Below are 16,303 nucleotides of genomic sequence, written 5' to 3'. Positions count from 1 at the left end.
GCCAATTTCATGAATGACATCAACTCCATTTAAGGCTAAAATGGCATGATAGATACACAAACAATTTGCAACATGCCTTTGCAGTCTTACACGGATCTGGATGTCTTACTGTACAATCAAATAATTGTGGTATATTATCATAGGCTGAAACTCCCATACATCAAAGACCAGACCTGGGAAACTGGCCTTTAAAATAAATGACAAAGACTTAAACTAGAGAGACAAAAAATAACAGGAGAAGACAGCTTGAAATTAGGTGGGATTCATTTCTTAAATAGATGCAGCATTTTCCTTAACTTCAGTTTCATGATATAACATTTCTCCTGTTGATAATTTACAGCAATAAACCAGGTTTGTTTGAAACAGGTAAACTTGGGTCTAACATGAGTGGCAGTCAACATATAAAACTATGGCCAACAGATATGGAAGAGGAAAAAGGGGTAAACGATAAGGGTAAAAGTAGGACAGATGACAAAACAGCTTCTGAATGAAAAGCATTCTGAAGAGTCAGCTGTGCAAGTTAGACTGGTACTTTGGCAGATCTGACTTACATAATAATTGACACAAGCAGCAGATAAACCAAGCTGATGCTGACTTAGGGCTACAAGGCTATCAACAAAAGGAGAATTAAAGCCCCTTCATTTCAAAGTGTAAAAGAGAAAATTCCTTGCCTGTTGTTCTGCTTCTCTGAAGATATCATTCTGACAGGATTCTCACACCTGGATCTTTGCTACTTAGAGTGAAATGATCAGGAATTCTTCAACTCTTCAAGGTCTGTGGCTGACACTTGCCATCCTCTGCTAATGTATATAATGCCCCCTAATGTCCCAGTCACTTACTGTGTTGAGAGATGAATTTTCCAGGACGATGAGGCAATTCAAAATGATTAATTATTTGGAGGGGCTCACTGTGGTTCTTCCACACTCATGGTGACATCTCTACGTATGCTCGCGTGCATGTCATGGTCAACTCCTAAGCTGATGAAGCCATGAGCATGGCCATCAGTCTGGGATGGTTTTAAGCCACTGAGCACTCTTCCTTTCTCCCTTTAAAGAAAAGGCCATTGGGGAGGGTGGAATTACTCACTAATACTAGCACCAAGAGGAATAGCAAGGTCTTCCAACACTGAGAATTACGGAGCAGAGAGCAAAGTGCCAAGTGGCCAGCTAAACACAAAGCATTTCCATACTGGGAAAAGAGCAATCTGAGGTGCTGAGGGAAGAGAGCCATGTGCATATGCTAAGAAGGCGAAGCGTATTGAGACAAGCACTGAAGAGGCTGGGGCAACTGCTGATGGGCAGAAGGGCTGGAGCAGGCACTGAAGTGCCAGAATACCAAGGAAACAGGCACCGAAATGATACTGAAATGGACTGGAGTGCTCAGGGAAAAGGCCTCTTAAGTTAGGTAACTGTTTTTGGACTAACTGGAAGGGAAGAGACTACTAAGTGCAAGGGATCTCATTTGGGGCCTGCTGGAGTGATGGAGACATGAAGGATCTGCCTAGGGATCTCCACTGACTGCTGTACTGGGACCATAGGCTAGTTTCAGACACCAGGTTAGGTCTGTAGTGCTGGCAGTTGGAAAAAACATGTTGAGGCCCAATCCACTGAAGTAAATGGAAGTTTTTTTAGTGCCTTTAATGTAAGCAGTGTTTAATAAAGGATCAGGCTCCTGTTTTGTAAGATGAGCAAATGTGACTCAAGAGTTATTGATTAAGTAATATTTGATGGGAAAAGTCATCTTCTGGGAAGTACTAACTATCTGGAGGAGCTGAGGACCCAAGGTGAAAGTCACAACCTTTAATCCAGCCAGCCATTAACTACTAGAGTCATTACCATTAAAAACTTTAATATATAAAAGCTGGAATACCAAATAAAAACCAATTACTATTTTATATGCTGAGAAACTGAACTGCACATAGCTATGAATGTGGGACTGTTAATGCTGCTTTTTTCCTAACAGTTAAATCAACCAACCGGAAAGTAGGACTTCATTCTGCATATACTGCTAGGTTTATAATTAAGAGTTAATATGGAAGGAACACTGACACATGTTTTTTTACAAAATCCTTTTCCTGACCATAACTACATTTGAAGCCTTTCACAGGATGCTGATATGTATTTATGAAATTGAAAAGCTAGCATCATACATAACACTGCAGTATTATTAGTGCACTACTGTATGTTATGCTAGGATAAGATTAAGAAGGGCAGCAATTGCTTATGAGATTACATAGAGTATATGATTAAAAATCTTATTGAGATTAATATTATTGATCCAACTGTGTGTTAGTCTGAGGTTAAATGAGAACATTTCTGACACAGAACAACCACCTGATAAAATAAACAGGAAGACTGACAAAATCATCTCCCGAGCAGCAGCCAAACAGATCTAATCTATCAGTGAAGCATACAGGTTTTGACTGCAATTCTGAAGCTGGAGGCAGAATTTTAAAGGATGTTAAAGCTCATTTGTTGCAAAATACTGTATGGCAGCTGTATCAATAACTCATTTAAGGAGATGCTGTTTACAAAGAATGGCTCTTTTATCACAAAGGGCCACCTGGCATGGAGAAGTTAATGAGGTCCTAGAGGATTTTCAAATAAAAGGTTAACATCTATTTAACAGTGGAAGAATATCTCTTGATAATTTACACTAAACACAATCAATCCTTTGCTGTACTTTCATGTACAGTTGCTCAGCATTTGCTGGGGGTTTTATTTTTTCAAGGATGATGTTCCTTCTAGAACAGATTGATGAGTGACTCAAATAGATTGTTTCATGAGTCAAAATCCTCTTCTAGTCCCCATTAGGAATCTGAAATTGCTGACGTCTGTACATTCTGATCTTCTATAGATAATTATATTTAAGCCCAAAGAAAAAGGGTGCATCTACTGAGAAAAACACAGCAAGACTGACAGATTTAAGCATGCATTCCTGAAGGGGGAAAGGCAAAGAGTACAGAAGCATTATCACTGCTGATACTGACTCTTAATCAGCGAGTCAGCTAAAATAAATTGCATTTCCAGAGGATCTCCTTGATAATATACGTATATTTTACCAAAGTAATTTCTGAATGTATCTCTCAGGCTCCCAGGAGCCATATGTTAATAACTGATGAGATGAGTCAGGGGTGAGTTCCCTGCCTCTGATGAAGCTCACCTCATGTTAGATACTGCAAAAAACACCATGGCCAGAGATGATGAATCCGTGGGACTCACAAAAATACTTCCAAAGAGCAAATGTTTTGCCTTTGGAATGAACCAGGCAACACTCAGCATCAGAGGGGGTTGGACTAGATGACCTCCTGAGGTCTCTTCCAACTCTAATCTTCTATGAGTCTATCAAACACCCCTTCATACACCACCTTCCATGTTATAAATTACATAAACTGAATGCTATGCGCAGAGTATTTTTCCCTCCTCCGTTGTTCTTGGAGAAGAGTAATCTGTCATGGATCTGCCTACTCCCCCCTCCCCCTTTTCTGCCTAGGGGATCACAGGGGAATACATGGCAGTGCACTCCCCAGACCACCGAGGCTGTACTTCTGCCATCCTAACATGAATCATACAAGGTGGTGGAGAAATGACTCCTTACTCCCTTCCCCTCATGCATGTGGTCTTGTGAGGAGTAGCTGGACCACAATCAAGCCTGTAATACATGTTGTCTAAATCATCTCTTGTGATATTGTATCAGTTTTTAAATCACCTGCATCTGTTTTCAGTTTGAGTGAACATTCTCTGTTAGAACTACCTATTAAGGAAGTTATCATGAGCAGGTGTCCAATGAGTTTTGACAACTCATCCCACTGTGAGTTATTACCTTCCCTTGTCTCAAGCTGCACATCTGAATTTCTCGCTGTTAGACTGAAGGGTCTCTTTTTATAGATTCCAGATTTTTGTGGCTAATTGTGTGTAAGGCCCATTTTTGGACTGCCTGTGTAATACATGCATGAATCATAGCAGTGAGCCGTCACCTCTGTCTCCAACCATGTCCTATAGAACTACTCTCTTCCCTTTCTTTTGTAGTACACTACATTCTACTCTATGAATCACCTTTATGTAAAAAATAGGACAGATGACGACTCTGTGTTCACTTAATAGAGAATCAAGAATAGGCATCCCAGAATTGCAACACCAGGTTTAGTGGCATTGTAACAAACTGCACAAAAGGAAGCTTGAATGGACAATGGTATCACCGGAATTATGGGACGTCTTGTAATTATCAGCTGTAACAAAATTAATAAGAGCACTGAGTAAGCATTTAGTAATAAAATATGAAACTTCAAAGCTCAAGTTTAGTCCCTTACTCCTGGGATAGCAAAGGACATAGTTGGGCACTGAGTAGTATGCTGAGCCCAGGGTCCTGTGTCTTAGTGAAGAATCTCCTCTCACCCACTTGAGAGCTATATTCGGGGCTCTGAAAGGAATCTTATCCAGACAATTCATCAAGAAGAGCAGTTATCACTATGGTTCCACTCCTGCAAAATGCTTAACTTCACACTCATGAGTCGTCCCATTGACATCAGTGGGATGATTCACAAGCTTAAAATTAATCACATGTAAGTGTCTGCAGGGTCAGGGCATAAACTGGGCAACAGAAAAGTGCCTAGAGTATTCCTGGAGGGAAGAAAACACAAACAAAACCAAAACATCTTTTAAAAAATACTGTGTGTGAGAGAAATACTGTAATATATGAGTGTACAAAGTTTGTTTAATACACAATGGCAGCTGAGGTCCAGAACCGACTAAGCTTTGGATAATCACCAATAAAAGTGCATCAAGCCACCTTGTTCTTTACTGGAGTTCTGCATATGGAGGGTTTGCTGGGTCAGGCCCAGAATTGATGGGTGTGATCCCCTGCTAATTCAGAATGATGTCAGAATTGCACATTAGTACTTTTATCCTATGTTTGGTTAGAGTAGTTGACAATTTAATAAACAACATATGGTACATTTTAAGTGAAATAATGAGGTAGTGGAATTATCATGGGCCTGATTCCTGTCTCCCCAAGTACAGTATAAATCAGGAGTAATGCAGCGGAAGTATCGGAGATACACAATTGGCGAGATTAGAATCAGGCTTAAATGTTGCAAATGGTGGAAGCATTTTAAGCAGTATAACACGGGGAGGAATTTTAGCTAATCATTCTCCTCTCACACTGGCATGATGCATGTCCAACCCCTCATTCCCTTTCTTCACAAGCTATTCACTTGAAGAAACATTCATACTTTGACTTCTCTTGAATCAGTTACTTATCTTACCCACATCCCCAGAACATACCTAGCAAAGAGGCAGTCCAAAGCTTTCAAGCCCTTACAGTATTTTCTCTTTCATGTATTTTTTTCCAGTGATATGTTGAATAGCAACAATCTCTGTTGTTTTATAGTATACTCACCACACATGGCTTTTGAGATTGAATAACTGCCAAAGCAAAGCTGAGGTGTTTAATAATTTTCAAAAGTCATTTTGGCCCTGGTCTTGCAAACACTTAAGAACATGTGTCACTTTTCTCATGTGAATAGTCTTGTAGTAAAAGAAAAAAATCTGCTCATGTTCATAGTTACTCATGAGCTTAACTGTTTCAAGATCAGGGCCTTAGCATACCCAGAATACTAAATATACTGTACTACAAAGCAATAAAGACCATCCCTTAAATATAAAAAGGAACTACAAGATGTGTTTTTCCCCCATTAAACACCCCTCACTTTTTATCATCAATTAATATTTGTCTGCATAGTACTTACAGGAGTGAAGTAAGTTGTTGGGAATCTTTGAACTGCAGAACGAAACATAAACTGCCTGAGTTTTGAAAAAGAAGCAAATAACATCATTTGAGACACACTCTTACTGCTACTTACAGTTTTACCAACAGTTTCCACCTGCTTCTATTTCAGTACAAGAAAATGTATCTGTCGTTCTTCTAAATCTCACTAGGTAATATAACAGAAATCCTTCTGTACTGGTGAAATATACTGTGAAACTAACAGACGTAACCAGATCTTTCCCTAGGTATATAGAGAAAGATCGCTAAACCACTTTTATTAATTATAATTCACTACTACTACTATCTATAAAGAGCCCAGTTTACAAACTCAAATGACACAGGTATCTTAATTCATGTTTAGGCACCTGCAGATGTAAAAGGACTTTTTTTTCCAGAGGCGCTGTGTACAAACAACTCTCACTGGAATCAGTATTATGGCCCCAATCCAGCAAAGAACATAAACTCATGTTTAACTTGAAGCACATGCTTCAGACCCTGAAGTCTGTGGAACTGAAACATGTGTTTAAATACATGCTTATTGCATGGGCATGGGCTTAATCATGTGTTTATATGCTTGGTCAAATCAAGGCCCTATAACAAAGATGGGAGTCAGGACACTGACTATGGGGCTGATTCATTGAAGTTAATGGGAGATTTCAATGGGCTTTGGACAAGACATTAATGGGAGTTGTAGATGCACAGTAGCGCTGAAATTCAGGTAAAAATACATGAAAATAAAACAGTCTAAGAAAATGAGAAGATAAGAACATTGATTTACTTACTTGGATGCAAATGTAGGCACTGGAAGAGGGAAAAGATCATACTGCCCTGGTGCAGTGTCAATATCCTGGAAGAAATGGGTAGTATAGACAGGACAGTGACAGGTAATCAAGGTTTGACTTCATATTACTGATTTCTTCTCTAACATCTGGAGTCACAGACACAACTCTCCTTTAAATCAACAGGAAAGGTATGCATGTATCTGAGGGTGGAATTTGGCTCATGTACCAGGCCCATCATTTTGTATTGCTATGTTTTAAGGGTCTGATCCTACTCAGCTATAGCTCCCAATGAAGCCAATGGCATATAGCACCTTTCATCTAACGAGCTAAAACCTCATTCCAAGCACTGATTGGTTAAGCCTTGCAACACACCTCTGAAGAGCAGAAGAATGTTTATACCCACTTAAACGTAAACATTTTTAGAGTAGGATGCTGAAAAACTAGATTTAAATTATATGGTTAAATTTTCAGATGTGGAGGGAACAGATGCATTCGTGAATACATGTGTGCACAGCTGCAAAACCTCCACAGGGCTAGTCCAAGCAAACCCATTATATTGGTGCCCCCAGCTGAAAGACTCAAAGTTCATATATCACTTACTCTTACTCTCTCTACCCACTCCTCTGAAACTACTATGTTGTGCCAATTGGTGAGAGGGTTCAGACAGAGGAGGAAGGCCTTTCCCATGGCAATTGCAGGGGTCAGGGGAAGAGAAAGAAAGAGAGTCTACACTCAGTGTTCTCATCCACTAGGTAACATTTTGTTTGTATTATAAGCCATCGTAGGAACATGAACCCTGTTCCTTCTTCGCCTGTGGCAGTTCTGCAGACATTACTAAACCTGGAGGTTGCAGGTGGCATGAACAATACATGAGCAAATGGTGGCCGGATCTTCTGAGGACCATCTGAGCGGTGAAGAGCTCTTTTACAGGGGAATCCTATCTCCTCCAAATCTAGCTAGGCATAGAAGCCCCTCTTGGCCTCCTTTCTGCCCTAGATACAGAGCTGGTTGACATGGAAAGGAGAGACCGAAGTCCCAGTGACAGCTATATCACTCATTGGAATCTTGAGGGGTGCTGGGAGCCATCTAAAAAGTCTAACCCTTTCCTATATTTGTTGCAGGATTAAGGTATCTGACAGGAACAGGCTGAAAAGATCAAGGTGGCTGGAGAAGATCAAGGTGGCTGGAGCCCATCAATCAGCAAGGCTCAGCTGCTTTATATACTGAGCAAAATGAGGGAGCCGGAGGGGAAAGTTGGTCACAGAGAAGGAAGCTCTTATTCCAGACTGCATCTATTCCAGACAGCAAGAGGTTTCTTCTCACTCAGTGACTGTTTATCTGGGGACTGTTTGTACTTTGGGAGGGCCAGCGGGTGGGCCTGAAAAACCTCGCCTGTGACAATAGCATTCAGGGCTTGTCTAGTCTGGGATCAAAGGTACATTTTTAAAATATGACACCAAAAACATATAAAATAATACATTTTAAAGTTCTAGACAGGGCAAATTGTATTTAATATGTGCAAGCTGGGAGAGATGACCTTAGGCTCCCCCTATCTTTTTTCACTTAGAGATAGCTCTGACCACTATTTTGTTTTTACCTTATCTTTAAAACATAAGGCGCTGGGACTTTTCCTTGGTGTGCTTTTAAATGAATATGTAGCTGGCTTTTTTCCTGCCAAATCTACAAAGCTAGGAGGAGTGTATGTATAAACATCTGGTAGCGTAAGATCAGCTGTTGGTTGGAAGATGGAAAATCTCTTTCTGCCTTCTCCTTTAAAATTATATGTCGCTTTCACTGGGTTGAGCTGGGCTTCTTCAATAAAATCCCGTACTACATAAGTACCTGGCGTAGGTGTTGGCTAGTAAAAACAAACATTATTTAGGCTGAGATTCTTGTGCAGTTCTGCATTTCTACTAAAAGTGTATTTGAAATGTTATTTCGAACTAGCATTTGTCTTTAACTTAATCCAGTCATTCAAAGCCTGACAAACGCTCACATTTCAGAAGTTATTGCATCCTAGTAATTTCATCTGTGAAATGGTAAATGACAAATATTTCTTTTTCTAAAGAAAATAATTAAAACAGCCATTTGAACTATCAGCATGATGTTCCAACATGTAAGCTACCCACAAGAAGCATCTTTCTCTTGCTCAGAAAGACTTATGCCCAAGAGCTGCAATCAAGCCTCCAACTTAAATTTCTGTAACAATGAATTTCTACATTTCAACATGACTGGCAAGATAGTGACTGCTTCCTCACTTCAAGGGACCAAACCACAACGGAACTGGAACACACCATTCGGATGACTGTTTTCATCTTTGCTTTCTACCAGTGAAAACATCCAATTTGTATTAGGTACAGAAAAGCGAGAGAAAAAAAGATACAAAAAATAATATAAAAAATATTGGCTACAGAACATTTCACTGTCAGTCCTGCTATAAAATTTAATGGCATCAGATGTGTTTCTCAGTGGAAACTGCTGATTTGCTTAGGGCTCTCTTCAGCTGCAAATTACCCCATGGCTGCTGGCCTACAGAGGCTCTCTGAGTATTCTGCACTCCACAGCCACAGAGACTATTCCAGACTGCAAGAGGTTTCTTCTCACTCAGATGCGGCTGAAAGATGAGGATTTTGGATTTACCCCGATGACCCGAATCTGCTTCTTTCTCAACATGTTCTCTGTATTTTCTGAAGTGCTAACATGGGAAAATAGGTTGTTTCTTGCTGGGTGTCAGCCAAGAAAGACATTTTAAAGGGGTTGTGTTTATGAAGGCTTCTCCCCAGCTGGCAGCTCCAAAATCAGTTGTTTTTGTAGTGTGGATTGGACCTTTAAAAAGCAAGGTCATTTTAGACCTTACCTATGATGGGCAAATAAAGTATACTAGAACCTTTAGAACAAGAACTGGGGCCGGAGCTGGTTGGAGCGGAGCAGGGGGTGGAGGTGGAGCTGCGACTGGGGCCAGAGCTGGGCTGGGGATGGTGCAGAGCTGCAGTTGGAGCTGAGCTGTGGGTGGGGTCAGAGCTGGGCTGGGGATGGTGCAGAGCTGTGGCAGGGGCCAGAACTGTGGCAGGGGCCAGAGCTGGGTTGGAGCTGAGCTGGGGTGGAGGGGAGCTGCAGCTGGGGCAGGCCGGAGCTGGGTTGGAGTTGAGCTGGGGCTGGGTTGGGGTGGAGTGGAGCTGCAACTGGGGCCAGAGCTGGGCTGGGGCAGAGCAGAGCTGCGGCAGGGGGCAGAGCAGGGCTGAGTGGTGTTCCCTCCCTGCCCCCCCATGGGGGCTGGCTGAGGCCCTGCCGTGCGCCCTCCTGAATGCTCCGCCGCACTTCCCTAGTGGGGCGCACCCCACAGTTTGGGGTAGTTTGGTTGCTCTAAGGCATCCAAAGAGTAGAACACAAGTCATTTATGCATACACTCACAATTCTAACATAAAACAGGATGGACACTCATATAGCAGCTGTGGTGATATATATGAAGAATTCTTTAAAAATCTAACCTGTTCAATTCCTTTGTGAACTGATTCCAAGTTATAATGATAGAAAGTCATACATTTTTAATCCATTAAGAAACTTTAGTTCTATGCACAGTCCATTCAAAGCCCGTTGAACTCAGCGGAGATTCCCATTGACTTGAAAGGGCTTTAGATCAGGCCCCCTATGAATGTCTAGATCAGGGGTCGGCAACCTTTCAGAAGTAGTGTGCCAAGTCTTCATTTATTCACTCTAATTTAAGGTCTCACGTGCCAGTAACACATTTTAACGTTTTTAGAAGATCTTTCTATAAGTCTATAATATAGAACTAAACTATCATTGTATGTAAAGTAAATAAGGTTTTAAAAATGTTTAAGACGCTTCATTTAAAATTAAATTAAAATACAGAGTCCCCCGGACCGGTAGCCAGGACCCGGGCAGTGTGAGTGCCACTGAAAATCAGCTTACATGCCACGTTTGGCACGCGTGCCATAGGTTGCCTACCCCTGGTCTAGATTATCATTTCCCAGCTCTATCTGAATTAATGAATTTCCAGCAAAAGGCTCTGCCATTCCTCCACCACTTTGGATGCAGGTGGTGTCATTCAAAGATTACTGAGTAAGTCAAGCAGTGACCTCTTGAAAAAAGGTTCCAGTGCTTGTTTTAAGGGAAAAATGAACATGTTTACAATCACTGAAGGTTTAAACCTAGAAATAGAAATGAATGATAGAGAAGGATTAACCCACCCTTTCTGGGCTGGCCATTCACCCAGTGCCTGACGATTATTAGAGCATGTGGATGTAGTGGAGGGGGTGGCGGGGAGAGGAACTTGAATGGCTCCTCCTTTTGTGTCTTCTTTTGTTTTAATATTAAGTTTAGTTTATTGTCCTTGTTGTATTACATTTGGGGAGGGGGTATTTTTGAATCTAGTATGGAGCCCCCACTTCACATATCACCAATGTGAAAGGACCAGCCCTCTGCCCCAGAGGCTAGGGAGCAGGCAGGAAATCCCACTACTACTTCATGCTCTCCTCAAACTGGAGGAGGGGGATGCCTTTCATGAAGGGGCTGCACCGGCATCATGGTGCGCATGAATGTTCTGGCCGATGCCCTTAAGAGCATCAACAATGCAGAGAAACGTGGAAAACGTCAAGTTCTCATTAGACCGTGCTCTAAAGTAAACGTGCGGTTTTTAACTGTGATGATGAAGCATGGTTACATTGGTGAATTTGAGATCATTGACGATCACAGAGCTGGGAAAATTGTTGTTAATCTCACAGGCAGACTGAACAAGTGTGGTGTGATCAGTCCCAGATTTGATGTTCAATTGAAGGACCTGGAAAAGTGGCAGAACAACCTTTTGCCTTCACGTCAGTTTGGGTACATAGTGCTGACAACTTCCGCTGGCATCATGGACCATGAGGAAGCAAGGCGAAAACACACAGGAGGCAAAATCCTGGGATTCTTTTTCTAAAACTTGTAAAACAGGCATACTAATAAATTGTTCAAATGGAAAAAAAAAAAAAAAAAGAAAGAAGGAGCTGCATGTGCTGCCAGTCAGCTCATTGGCTGCTGCTGCAAGGAGATAGCCGGCTAAGAGTCTGATTCAGGGCTGGGGACCAGATCCATGGGCCAGCCTGTCTCCATGGCCACAACAAGCTTTCACAGCACATGGTCATAATCAGCCAGGGCCCAAAGGGAATAAGGTGCTGTGATCAGTTACTGAGGGACTGATGCTGGAAGGGGCACTGGGCCTGTTCATAGAATAATAGAAGATTATATTTTATCAGATCAATAAAACAGTCACTTTTTCAGGCAACACCCCTTACCTCTTCCGCACACATTCCCTCCTAACTCTCCATCTCAGCCTGAACAGATTTGTACTGGATACGATGTACCTGTTTGAGCAGTCTTTCAGAGTTACATCCTATTATTAGAGCTTTAGGCTGGGCTTGTCAAAGGGGCCTATGAGAACTAGTTCCTATAGGCTTTTTTGAACATCTCTGCCTTAAAATTTTCTTTTAAGACTGAATGTTAGTGAAGAGTTACTTGTTCAGGTTTTATCAAACACAGTCAGGATTCTGTAATCAGTCAAACTCTGGGCCAGATTCTCAGCTGCAGTGGCACTGGAGCAATTTTTATAATGAGGATGCTGAGAGCCATTGAACAAAACTGTAAATCCTGTATATGATGGAAACCACTTCAAGCTAGGGGATGCTGCCACACCCCAGCACCCCTGCTCAGCTGGTACAAATCTGCAGAGTTTCATGATTTCAAAAGAACTATGCTGATGTACACTAGCGGAGGAGCAGGCCCTTTGACTTTAAATAAAGTAGCACTTCAGGAAAATTAGAAAGATGGATTATTTTCACCTTATGGTGTTTTCTCCCTGAACATTTGTTTATTTTTCCCATTTAACAGAGTATGTTTAGTGTGAGTTATTCAAGATCCATTTATTCTAACATATTGGTGGCTACTAAGGCCCAATATTGCAAATACATGCAGTGAGCAACTTTAGTGAAGTCAGTGGGACTATTCCTGTGTGTAACATTACTCATATGCACAACTGCTTTCAGGATTGGGACTTAAAACAGTGCGTACATAATGGCTACTGTTCCCATAACAATTAGAATTTTGCATAAGTGACATAATGCTAAGAACAATGAGAAAAAGTGCTGAAAAAATATGAGCTAAAGTATGCATACTCTAAGTGAGAGACTCCACCATGTATCTCTCCGTCCCAAAGGTGTTCCTCTTTCTCTTTCCTTCTCAAAGGCCTATTAAGAAACAGAGATTTATTGCACAGCATCCACATATTTCTACAATTGTTCCTTTAGGCTAAATATGACAGTTTATAACTTATAATTATACTTTGAGATATACAGTCTACATAACCTGTAATCCCAAACACACAACTTCATCACTTGACACAGAATTAGCCTACGTTTAAAGATTTCTTTTAGAGTAGTTCTTTGTTAAACTAAATGTTATTTTTAATTGAATTTTTGTATTACTGAATCATTGTATGAACTTTCCAGTGATATGATCTGAATTAGAATGAAAACTAAGTGTCGTCTAAAACACAAGAACTCACGATGGGAAGAGAATTTTAAAATGGGTACAACATCTGTGAGCATAAATGAGCATTTCTAGCAGAATCTCTTTGGTAAGTTATTTGACTTTCCCAGTGGCAGAGATGAGATGACGGATAATAAAAATGTAGTGGAGGGGCAATCTCCTTGTCCATACTACAGTTGAAACCATGGTAGTCAAACAACATGTTATAACAGTGCTGTGGGCATTGGCTGACCTATTGTCTGAAAACCACATTATAGTTATGTTATAAGCCTGTACTATAGACAAGGCCCTTCATTTTTGATTTTTACTGAAAAATTCCTGGGTTTTCTGAAAGCTATTATTTGGAGGTATTATTATACTGATTATGTTAAGAAAATCCAGATGTGTTCATTAATAATGAATTACTCTAATTCCTGCTACTCAAGGAATTTGGGCACTGCCAAGTCTGAGACAGTTTCTGCCTGACCAGCTGGTTGACTGCTCCACAAGGAGCTGAAGGCATATGCCTAGAGCCAAGGCTGGTCAGGGAGAAAAAACTCTTAGAAGCCAAATGGTCACTCTAACTAGGGAGTCTGAACTGCAGAGAGAAGTGCAATTGATCCACCGTGTTAAATGAGTAGGTGTAGAAACTGCCCTTATCCCCCAGAGCAAAGTACTAAAACTTCCTAGGCCACTTTAAAACCCCCAATGGATTTCCCTATCAACCTCTTTAAAAGAGGCCACCCCACTGTCATCTATTACCCCTGCCCCTTTAGACTCACCAACTGCTCCAGCCCCAGAGGATGTTACTCCCTCAACTCAACAGCTGTCACCCTATCGCAGGCCCTCCCTGGCTCACTAGCTGGCCCCAGGCTTAGCACACCAAGTCAGTTCACACAGGTTCACCTGCTATTCCCCAGTCAGTATTATATCCCTCAGAAAAAAAGGGGTGTAACAGCAAAGTACCTTTTCCAGTAGACTCTCAGTTTCCTCCTCAATGTTAATCTTGGTTTGTGGGGAGCGTCCACCCAACATCTTCCCTCAGTGCCTATATTCCTCCTGCCTCCATAGTAAGGGCTACTATACTGAAGGGGGAGCAGCAGGAGCCTGAGGTAGCCTGGCTGGGCTGCTCCCTGCCCGACTAGCAGCCCTGTTGCTAGGAGATCACTGTTCTGTGCTTTGACTGATCATTTCTGATCTTGTCATCAACTCTCAGGCCTACTGTGGGGTGATCTCCACCGCCACCCCTCCCCCATACAGTTACACTGAAGGAGATGGCAGTCAACAAATCCCTGGAAGGACAATGCACGCTTGTGAATAGACAAACACAAACACAACCAAGCTGCCACCCCTCATCCTCTGGAAGCTAAGTAGTCAGTTGATATTCAATTTCTGTTGAAAGGGGCCATTGTGATGTAATGCACATCAAACACCTAACAGGAGGCTGGCTTTGGACACATGCAGTGCCATTGCACTTCTATGAAATGCAGTTTCTTAGCTTTTTAGTTTATTCCATTGCCATCAGTTCATGACACCCTATACAGTATATACTGCCTGCTCACTTTTTCTTGAATCCTCAGTCTAGTTACCTGTTTTCATCACACTGATTTCTGCTAGTTTACTTTCTAAGCAATGCATCTTTTCAGGCAGCACTGCATACAGCTAGTTCTCTTTCATGGTCCTGATAGAGCAGGGGTGGGCAAACTACGGCCCATGGGCCGGATCCAGCCCCTCAGGACTTTGGACCCAGCCTGCGGCGCCATGTCCCTGCGGCCCCCGGGCAGGGGGGCACAGGGCTCCATGCGTTGCCCATGCCGCCAGGCACTCCCCCCTGCAGCTCCCATTGGCCAGGAACGGGGAACTGTGGCCAATGGGAGCTTCGGGGAGGTACCTGGAGGCACAGCAAGGGCAGCGCACGCGGAGCCCTCCGCCCCCCACTCCCGCAGGGGCCACAGCGCTTCCTGGAGTGGCGCGGGGCCGGGGACTGGGCAGGCAGGGAGCCTACCCTGGCCCCAGTGCGTGCCACTGCCACCCTGGAGCCACTTGAGGTAAGCAGCGCCGGGCTGGAGCCTGAACCCCTCTTGTACCCCACTCCAACTCCCTGCCCTAAGCCCCGTCTGTACCTCACATCCCTCTTGCACCCCAACCCCCTCCTGCAGTCCACACCTCCTGCACCCCTGCCCTGAGCCCCCCTGCACCCCAACCTCCTTCCCTGAGCTCCCTCATACACCCCACACCCCTCCTCTGCCCCAATCCTTTGCCCTGAGCCACTTCCTGCACACCACACCCCCTACCCCAGCCCTGCATACTATTTCCCCACCCAGATGTGGCCCTTAGCCCAAAAAGTTTGCCCACCTCTGTGACAGAGCCTCACTTTTAAATATTAGGAAAATTTATCCATGCTTACCAGAAAATGTCCTTTATTCAAGTAATAAGGTCCACACATCTATTACAATGGGATACTTCAGCATGCTTGACACCTGGGGGTGGAACCAGATCAGTCAGTCACTGCCTCCCTCAGATTTCAAAACCAGAAGGGTTTATTGTGATCATATAGTCTGACCTCCTGTATAACATAAGCTACCGATAGGGTTGCCAACTTTCTACTTGCACAAAACTGAACACCCTTGCCCTGTCCCTTCTCTGAGACCCCATCCTCACTTACTCCATCCCTCCTCTCGCTGTTGCTTGCTCTCCCCACCCTCACTCACTTGCTCCATTTTCACCAGGCTGGGGTAGGGAGGTGGGCTCTGGTGTGAAGCTGGGGATGAGGGATTTGGGGCACAGAAGGGGGCTCTGGACTGGGGGATGAGGTTTTTGGGGTGCAGGAAGGGGCTCTGGGCTGGATTGAGGGGTTTGGAGGGCGATCAGGGCTGTAGAAGGGAGTGAGGAGTGCAGGCTCCAGGGAGCACTTACCTCAAGCAGCAGCATATCACCCCTCCAGCCCCTACACAAAGGCACAGCCAGGCAGCTCTGCACACTGCCCTGTGTACATGCATCACCCTTGCAGCTCCCATTGGCTGCAGTTCCCAGCCAATGGGAGCTGCAGAGCAGCACTTGGTGCCCCAGCAGCACATGGAGTCTCCCAGCTGCTTCTAAACCTAGGAGCCAGAGAAGGATCATGCCACGGCTTCTGGAGCTGTGTGGAGCCAGGTCCTGCCTGGGCTGGTTCCCTCAGTGGTGCTTAATAAACTGGGCAACCATGCACCAGCCTACAGGGAATTTAGATACCTAGG

The 16,303-nt window shown here is 43.3% G+C and overlaps 2 protein-coding genes across 2 annotated transcripts in view; one reads left to right on the top strand and one right to left on the bottom strand.

Moving 5' to 3' along the window:
* Window positions 1–14,102, bottom strand: part of STPG4 (sperm-tail PG-rich repeat containing 4) — a 28,469-nt gene extending 14,367 nt beyond the window's left edge. The window contains exons 1-5 of the mRNA XM_054022741.1: window positions 14,034–14,102; window positions 12,716–12,787; window positions 8,146–8,406; window positions 6,549–6,613; window positions 5,747–5,801 (exon numbers count right to left, since the gene is read on the bottom strand). Coding sequence (XP_053878716.1) covers window positions 5,747–5,801; window positions 6,549–6,613; window positions 8,146–8,406; window positions 12,716–12,787; window positions 14,034–14,102 — 522 coding nt within the window. The remainder of the gene's footprint in view (window positions 1–5,746; window positions 5,802–6,548; window positions 6,614–8,145; window positions 8,407–12,715; window positions 12,788–14,033) is intronic.
* LOC128834178 (40S ribosomal protein S15a-like) lies at window positions 11,083–11,495 on the top strand. Its single transcript, XM_054022742.1, has one exon. It carries the CDS (start codon window positions 11,092–11,094, stop codon window positions 11,482–11,484), a length of 393 nt encoding a protein of 130 aa, XP_053878717.1. The 5' UTR covers window positions 11,083–11,091; the 3' UTR covers window positions 11,485–11,495.
* Window positions 14,103–16,303: the final 2,201 nt, after the last annotated feature.

Source organism: Malaclemys terrapin, chromosome 3 (assembly GCF_027887155.1).
Source record: "Malaclemys terrapin pileata isolate rMalTer1 chromosome 3, rMalTer1.hap1, whole genome shotgun sequence".
In the NCBI taxonomy this organism is placed as follows: Eukaryota; Metazoa; Chordata; order Testudines; family Emydidae; genus Malaclemys; species Malaclemys terrapin.
The sequence above is the reverse complement of the archived record's forward strand: the minus strand, read 5'-3'. Positions and strand labels throughout refer to the sequence as shown.

Coding starts and splice junctions, on each gene's coding strand:
- LOC128834178 (XM_054022742.1), top strand. CDS start 11,092: ATGGTGCGCATGAATGTTCTGGCCGATGCCCTTAAGAGCATCAACAAT.